General features: G+C 43.2%; 1 protein-coding gene across 1 annotated transcript; it reads right to left on the bottom strand.

Annotated features, from left to right (window-relative positions):
- Positions 1-865: 865 nt before the first annotated feature.
- Positions 866-3,183, bottom strand: GPR151 (G protein-coupled receptor 151). Its single transcript, XM_022590274.3, has one exon. The coding sequence runs from the start codon at positions 2,530-2,532 to the stop codon at positions 1,261-1,263; it is 1,272 nt and encodes a 423-aa protein (XP_022445982.3). The 5' UTR covers positions 2,533-3,183; the 3' UTR covers positions 866-1,260.
- Between the last annotated feature and the right edge of the window lie 5,793 nt (positions 3,184-8,976).

Here is an 8,976-nt window from a genome sequence, read left to right on the forward strand (position 1 = left end):
TACTGGTAATACGTTTTGGAACACAGAATTTAATTTTATTGTTTTCTGCATTGCCTTGTTTTCTATTAGCCAGATTCTCTGTCTTATGTCCATTGAATTTTCTCTTTTCCATGCTAACTCTCTTTCTCTCTTCCTCCCTCCCTTTCTTCCTCTCTCTCTTTTCCCCCACTCCCTACCCCCACCCCACCTTGGGTTACTCTTGATAGTCTTTGTAACTTAAAAACCCTGAGGTATTTTAAAAGTTGGGCACGGTTCATGTTCAGTGTTAGGGCTATGTTTAATGCTCATTCAACAAAAAAGATGACCATCTTTATATTTGAGGGTTACATTCACCAATTAATACCTTTATCATTAACCATAATGGTATGGTTAACCATAACATAGCTTATAGTTTATCTTGAGAGAAAGAAGATTTTGGGAGAAACATTGATTTCAGCTTGTAGAAGATTGTCTCCTGCTACTCTTTGGAAGAGGAGTTAATTGGGAAGAGAATTAAGGGTGTTTTTTAAGTTCTTTCTCAAAATCAGAATATAGAATATCATGATAGGCTGCTAAAATCCCCAGACTTAGAGACTGAAGACTCACAGAGGTGCTTTAAAAAGATCAGTGAAGCAGATTTTAGTATAAGGCAAAGTCTGAATTTACTTAAACTTAGCCAAAATAAGCCATGGTTTGAAATTAGCCCAGAATTGGAATAAGGTGATGTTCCTTATTCTTCAACCTTCAGTCATGGAAATTCTGTATGGATTTTCATCAAGTAAATGAACATTTCTTAAGCAAATGAAGATAACTCATTAAAATTTATGTGTTAAAAATCTCAAGTAGAAGTAGATTTTGAGCTCTGGTTATGTGCAATAAGGTTTGATAGGTGAAGTTAGAGTTAGCAGGTTCAGGAAGAAACTAAACGTAAAGAGATTGAACCTTTGACAGATAAGCTGCACTCCAGCCAGTACATGGCTGGTCCTAAGGACTACCCAGTAAAACAGGCATTGTGGACAAGTGACAAAACAGCTGGCCTTTCTAATCACTTGTGACAGAAGCATCTTCAAACAACACAGTTCTTTGGATAACCAGGTTATAACATAGTTATTCTAATACGGTGTCCTACTTACCAAATTGCACATTTTGGAAATGCAGACTGCGAAGCATTTTTGTAATTCCTAATGGTAATTTTATTATGTTTCTTATGGCAAAGTCAACAATACTGATTAGCAGCATTACAAATAAATAACAGTAATTGCAATTTGTTTTGCTTTGAAACTATTTATCACCATCTCCTGTCTCTTGATCTTCGTGTTCCCAGGGGATAGGGTCATTGTCCTGTACACAAGGGACTGTGTCTCTCTCATGCCAAAACTGCTCTACATCAGGGAGAATGGGAATCTCTGCCTTCTCAACCTTCTCTTTGCTGGATGAGGGAGAGCCAGTTTTATCCCTCTCTGGTATGGATGATGGGGATTCTGGAGATGGAACATTGTCACGAAGGACCTGTGAGTTACCAGCGGGTGTTTCCTGAGACTCTGAAGCAGTTGGATGTTCTTTGGTTATCATCCATTTCCACAAGCCTTTTAAGCCTTCCTTGAACTCCTCTGACATCACTAGAAAAATGAGAGGATTTGCTGAAGAGATGGAAAACATTAGGACTTGAGACAGGGCTATAAAACCTTGCGGTGGGGCCGGGCCTCCGGCCTTCAGATGCCACATCCACAGCCACGCTATCCATTCAGGGAGCCACAGAATAGCGGAGGTGATGGCAATGCTCAGCAACATCACTGTGAGTTGCTTTGAGTGCATCTGGCTTCGAAGATTTTGAGTCTCAGTTCCTCGTTTCTGACATTGGCCATAAGCTCTCCAGAAATAAAAGCCGGCAAAGAGTAACGGAAAGCAAAATACCAGGAGAGGGTAGAGCTTACCAAACGTTGACATGAACTCTTCGGCCATAGCGGGTACATCCATGAGGCACATTTCCACACCTGCGTGATGCCTGGTGGTGCTAAAGAACCATTCTGGCAGGGGTAGCAGGCTAGCCACAGCCCAGATGGCTGCCAGCACTGACCAGATGGTGCAGTTGTGGATATTTTCTTGCTTGGCTGGGTCACAAGCATACATGAAGCATACTTTGGCCACTGCAGCGATTGTCAGGCTCTTGGCTGCCATGCATGTGTGGATGAACCAGTCAGAGGACTTGCAGACAAACCAGCCTAGATCCCAAACACCTTTGGAGTATGCTGTAGCTCGGACAGGTGCAGAAAACATCAGGAGAGAGAGATCAGCCAGGCTGAGATTCAGAATCAGGGAGTGGATCATGGATGGCTTTCCTTTCCAAGCACTGTGGAGGAGGATGCCAATCACACACAGATTCCCCACGAAGCCCACCAGGCAGACAGCCACCAAGAGAGCTGGGACTATGGTCCTCCAGTCCTTGGAGTCAGAGGGCAGGTACCCACCGGCAAAGTGGAGGTGAGCAAAGGACCCGTTCATGGTGCTGGAGTTGGAGTCTGCCAAGGCAGCTGTCAGCATACCCCTTTCCATCCAGCTTCTACTTGCAGAAGTTAGCTTCTATTTGTCTTTCTGCCTTGGCTCTCTTGTGTAGGAAGTAAATACGTCATCGTCAGTGTCAACTGACACCTCTGGACCCTCCTCTTGCTTATTTCCTGAGAGCAGACTGTGGAAGAAGTTTGACTCTTCTGTGCTGCGTGTGCTAGCTCTTGCCTGCACTGAGTGACAAGCAGCAGGAGAGCATGGTTGCTGCTCATTAGCAAGTCTAATATCAGATTGTCAGCTCTTTGGAGTAAAAAACTCCCCAATATACCCATCAATGATAAATGAGGAGAACATACATGTAAGTGAGTTATGTTCCTGGGGGGTCACTAGAGCCAGTTAAGGCAATTATTTTCAACTAGCTGTTTCTAAAGCTAGACCTCCGTCCATAATACAGCAAACACCACATCTGAATAACCAAGTCCTTTACACTTAGGCACGTATTAGAATCACCTGCGTGGCTTGATCCAGCGGGTCTGGGGGAGGGCCCTAGAATGTGCATTTCTAACAAGTTCCCAGGGGATGATGATGATGCGGGTTGGGGGAACCACACTTTTAAAGGAAGAACCAACACTGCTTTTCCCCTCCCCTCTGCAGGGATGAGCTTCCTCTTCTTTTACCAAACCCTCACCACGACTTCAGCCCCATCAATGGCTGGCTGAAGTCAAACACACAGAGCTAGATAATGAAAAAAAGCTGCTGGTGAGAAGTCCTATTAAAATCTAATTATGGATTACTCTAAGTTTAGTCTATTGCGAATTTCTTAGAGGTATTTCGGAGCATTGCATTAGAACGAGTTTACATACTAATAAGACTTTTAAACAAGTGATGGTGATTAAAGCAACCAAATGATGAATTAGGCTTCTTTTCAGAGAGAATTCCTAAAGGATTTACTGACAAGTGAAATAAAAGGAAAATAATTTCTATGCAGAAGACATTTATGAGATTTTAAAGAAAATGACATTTTAAAGTTGGGAAAAGAAAAACTTCTTGGATAAAATGATTCTAGATCCAGTCTTGAAATTTTATAATGGGCAGTGGAAGGATACTCTGGAGGAGGTCAGAGGAGCTGGAATTGTTCAGGGAAAAGGGTTTGTGGAATTGAAAGGATTTTGTGTCCTACTCTGTGCTGAATCAGAAATGCTTAGTGTCATATAATGGAAAGTGTGCTGAGCTCAGAGTCTGACGACTGAGCTCTGGTTCTAACTGCTTTCACCAGTTTTTCTCTGGAAACTAAGGATTACATTTAAAATCTCCCCAAAGACCCGGAACTCAACAAATAAGTATTGACTCAATAAAAACGTAGTGAATATTAGGAAAGCTGTCCGTGGTGCTGGGTTACCTTTTCTGTTTTCTTTCCCTTTCCCTGTAGGAAGTAGCTGTATCTATGAAACAGTAAACGGGGGTAATGTCTTGTCCCAGCAATTCACGGTAACCCCCAGTTAGTGCTGTGGACAATGAAATATCCTTAAGCCTCAATAGAACCACTTTTGAGGGTGAAGAGGCCCACACCATCTTCTAGGAAGGCAAACGGTGGGGGGGGGACAGTATGCAGAGAAACACGTTGAGTACTACTTAGAGCAAATGAATGTTTTGTGAATTACAGGCTACAGCAGAGCCAGTCCTACCTGATGTATGTGGAAGAGATGAGTTCAGGACCAGAAAACAAATACTACTTTACATTAGGGCTTATAAACTTGGCATGCTCAAGGCTCCTGAAGATACAGAAGACAAAAAGCTAAATGATTCAAGGAGGTTTTAACAGCATGAAAGTTTGATTCTAACTTTTTGTTTTGAAATAATTGCAAACTTATAGGGAAAAAAAAAGCAAGAATAGTACAAAGAATTATCCTATACACTTCATTCTGATTTTCTAATTATTAACACTTTGTGTGCACACACACACACACACACACACTTGCATATATATACACACATAAACATACGTATTGTTTTCTGAACCATTTGAGAATTGGAAATGAATTTTTGAGTTTTCTTCCTGGATTATCATTAGATATAAAAATCAAAACGAGACTATGTGCTTCTAGGAAAAAGGAATTCTCTCCTTTGGCAACCCTCATTAACCAGTCCAAGTTTCTGTTTGTCTTTTGATATATCAGCACTTGTGCATCTAGATATTTGACAAATGTAATATGTAGCTTGTATCTGCTCTTTGTTTTAACATCATTTCCATTTAAACGATAAGTGTAACTTAGCCAACCTAAAAGAAGAATTACATCATATGAATTTTTCTTATTTACATTATGAATTCAAGTTATTTTGATCTTTCTTGATAGCATATTCATCTAAAATACAGGATTAAATTATATGCGTGGTGGACATTTGTTAGGTTTCCTTATTTTTATTTATTTTGGGGAGTTGCCTCTTTCTTATTTGATAGAAGGGATCCTGGGGAAAAATGATACAGGTGAGGTGGTTGGAGAAGTACAATACAGAAAAAAGACTCAGAGTGTTTGGGATGAAAACTGGAAACAACCCCTTACCCTCACCCCAAAATGCTGGAAAGAACTCAACTATCCACCAGTTGGTGAATGGATAAAGAAACGGATGTATTCATACAACGGACTACTATTTAGCAATATAAAGGAATAAATACTACAACATGGAGGAACCTCACAAATCCTATGCCAGTGGAAAGAAGCCAGACACAAAGATGACATATTGTGAGATTCCATTTATATGAAATGTCCAGAAAAGGCAAATCTATAGAGATGGAAAGTAGAATAGTGTTTCCCTGGAGCTAGGGGTGGGACATGGGAGTGACTGCAAATGGGCACAAAGGACCTTTTTTGGGGTGAGGAAAATGTTCTCAATTGGGATCGTGGGGATGGTTATAGAACTCTGTAAATGTACTGAAAACCTTGAATTGTACACTGAAAACGAATGATTTTTATGGTATGTAAATCATACCTCAATAAAACTGTTGGGTTTTTTTTAAGTTATTTGGGATGGAGAAAAGGTAAAGAGCAGATGTTTTTGCTCTTAGAATGCTGAGTAGCCTCCAGTATGAGGGGACATTCCATTCTGAAACTGTGATTAAAATATATATATGGAGCCAGGGAGAGATTGTGACCTAGAAGGACCAAGCCAAAGGACAGTACTAGGTGGGAAAGGACAGTGGGGAGAAGGGAGACCCAGAATGCTGGGATTCAGAACTTGCTGCCCCTGTTGCCTGGCTTCCCCAGCTTGGAAATGGGCTTTCATCATAGCCTTCCCCCTCTGCTTCCCTGCCAAGACACTAGCAGCAGGGCAGCCATCACATCCAAATACCTCAGCTGGGTTCCAGGCTACTTTTCCTTTCCCTGACAGGGACGCCACCCACAGTGATGATGCCAAGAGGTAACCCTTGGAAACTGAGAAACAGTAACAAAACAATGGAAAATCTGAGCCATAGACCTCCTTTTTTTTTTTTTTTTTTTTTTAATTTTAAGTTACAAGGAACCTCAGACAACTTAATCCTCAAAAGAACCCAGGCAAAGCAAATTAGTGGCCAAGATTGTTAAGTGGCTTCTGATAAAAGCAGAACTAGGTGTGAGCTCTTAAACTAGAGTAAACTAGTTTACTTAAACTAGAGTAAAGTAGGTAAAGTTTATCCTATAGCTCAGTTCCAGGGAAGGGGAGATAATGAAAACAATCATTTATTGAGTGAGTCCTCAGTGCCAACTTCTGTGCTAAGCTTTCTATGTCCTGAGTCTTCACGATAGCTCCTGGAGATACTATTCCTATCCCCTTCTTACAGATGATGACCCTGGGGCATAAAGAGGTGAATAACTCACCCGTGGGAATGCAGATCACACAGCTAGTAGATGAGAGAGTTGGTATAGAGACCCCCATGGGTCTGAGCCCCAAGTCGGGGTTCCAGAGCTGGTGTTCATAAGCTGTGTGCTGCCCTGCCCCACTAAGGACGTTGTGGGATACTCACTGTTCTCTAAGCATTGCGATTATGAAATTGGTCACTTCAACAAGCATGTATTGAGCCCTTTGGCACTGGGAATATAAAGTCTGCATATTTTTCTTTTCTTCTTTTCTGGGGACCTGGCATTGTGAGTCTAGGACAGGAGCTGGGGACCTGATATACCTTGGTCTAGGCAGTAAGTTGGGAACCTGGAACACCCTGGGTCTAAGAGGAGCTGGGTGCTTCTGACACCTGGGTCCAAGAGAGGATCCCAGCTACATAGGTATATGGGATTCCTGGGTCTACAGTGGGAGCTGGCTGTCTGGGATCCCTCAGTCCTGTAGGGGGAATGGGTACCTTGGGTCCCCCAGTCCTGAATGGGAATTGGAAGCCTGGATGATGCCTGGGTCCAGGAGAGAAGCTGAGGGCCTAGGATCAGAGCTTGGACCTTATGTGAAGCAGGTGTGGGGTGTGGAATTAGAGTCTGGGATCCCTTGGTCCTAGGAGGGAGCCAAGGGCCCTAGACCCTTGAGTTCTGGAGGGGAGATGTTCCATGAGTCCTGGAAGAGAAATAGGGGCTCTAAATCCATCAGTGGAGAGAGAAGAAGGGGATCCCTGGGTTTCCTCTCGCTCTCGGGCCACCCCACCCCTGGAAGTATCTGTCTCCAATGCCTCAAGCAGGCATGTGCCTGGCTCACCCACCCAGGCTCCTGGGGCACTAACCCAGATCTCGTGTATTTTTCTTTCAGTGAATATTTGCTGAGCCACTTCCCCTGGGCCAAACACAATGCCAACCCCTGGGAACCCACTGTGGTAGAAGGGTCCCTTTTCTAGAGGAGTTACCATGTAGTTGGAGAGGTGAACACGCAAGAAGTTGCAATGACTGCGCTGCAAGATACCAGCTGACGATGCCTGCGCGAGGGGCGCCTGGAGCGAACACACAAGTGAACAGCTGCTTCTCATCAGAAAAGTCAGCATGGCTGGCTTTCGGGTTCTAAGAGTAACCTCCTTCCACCTGTGGATTTTCAGGTTCTGAAGGTTGCAGGCGGAGCTCAGGGAGGAGCAGAGTGGGTCAGATGGGGCTTCTTGACCAGCTGCGCTTTGTTGGCTTGTAGAGCATGCTCAGTTCCGTCTCCGTGGGCAGTAGAGAACTGAGCTCTCAGATGTGCACGCACTTTACCACCCTGCGCTCCCACTCCCAAGGTCAGTAATACACAGTTGGTGGTTCCTTCTTTGACAACAGTCTTGCTTTGCTGAAGCTTCCTTTCTCCAGTCCTCTGACGGTGCTCCTTTCTGGACCACAGTTCCTTGTTTTTGTGGAGTATCTTTTGCTGTGCGGCCTTCCTGAGTGACCTGTCCCAGTATTTCGTATCCGGTGTCTTGGAGTGTCGTTCCAGGCTGCGGGTGCAAAGCTGAGTGACACTCCATCTCTAAGGAAAGTGTTGGGTAAGTCTGGCTGGGCCTGAGTGGCCGCTCCTACAAGACAGCCCCTTCCCTCTCCCTCCTGCTTCTGCTGTTGGTTAGGTAGCTCTTAAGTCCACTGTGGGGAAGATGATGGAAGTAGATGGATTGTGCTGTTAGTTACAAAGCGGGCAAGTCTGGAAACATAGATCATTATCTTGTCATGTTATTTAACATCAATAACCATTTATTATGTGTTAGCACACGTTTCCACACTGGATGGCCTGTCTATTTCACATTCCACAGACTGGGAGTCAGGAGATCTGAACCCTTCCTTACAAAATGAGACTGTTAGATCTGCAAGGGACCCTTTCGGATTGTCTGTGTCACAACTTCATTTTCCAGATTGGGAGACAGATGCTCAGAAAGCGTAAGTGACCTGTTCTAGGTCACTTGGTTCCTTGGTAGCTGGGCACCAGCTGGGATCCAGGAATCTCAGCTGCTAGGTGGATACCTTTTGTTCTTCATACTGTCTTGGACTTTTTCCTGCTGGGTTTTTTGCCTTTGTTAATAACTTGTGTTTTGACTTTATGGAGGATAAAATTTGGATGTAGATGCGAAGCCCCTTTGGAAAACAAGAAGATGGTGAGAGCATAAGGTAGTTGCATTGCACCAGCTTATGTAGAACTTAAACTTGCTTTTCTTGAAAAAAACAAATTTCTTGTCCTATCAAAACACAGCTGTGGTTAATATGATGATGTATTTTTTTTTACGTTTTTTTTTTCGTTGCAAGAGTTTGTTTGCTTTTTACATTGTTAGAATGCAAATTGTAATTGAAGCTCTGAGTTTTGTTGTAATGTAATGAGAGGCACTGATTGTCCAAAATGACCCTAGAGAGAACTGTCTCAGGGTTGATTTCACCACAGTGAAGATGACAGTCTGCTTTTTGTAGAGGCCATAGTCCTAGGAGAACAGCAAGTAAAGGACTAACATATATATATGGGCCCAGAATGGTTAAAATCATGCTTTGGATGCATGTTTTTTCAGGGTACAGTTTGCTGTGTGTTCTTACTGAATGACGTGTCCCGTCATTTAGAGGAAACTCTAGTTGTTAAAAA

Source organism: Delphinapterus leucas, chromosome 3 (genome assembly GCF_059928025.1).
Source record: "Delphinapterus leucas isolate spDelLeu-1000000601 "Yukka" chromosome 3, BTC_Dleu_Yukka2, whole genome shotgun sequence".
In the NCBI taxonomy this organism is placed as follows: Eukaryota; Metazoa; Chordata; class Mammalia; order Artiodactyla; family Monodontidae; genus Delphinapterus; species Delphinapterus leucas.

Bases quoted from the DNA above. Each gene is read 5' to 3' on its own strand.
- GPR151 (XM_022590274.3), bottom strand. From the start codon at position 2,532: ATGGAAAGGGGTATGCTGACAGCTGCCTTGGCAGACTCCAACTCCAGC.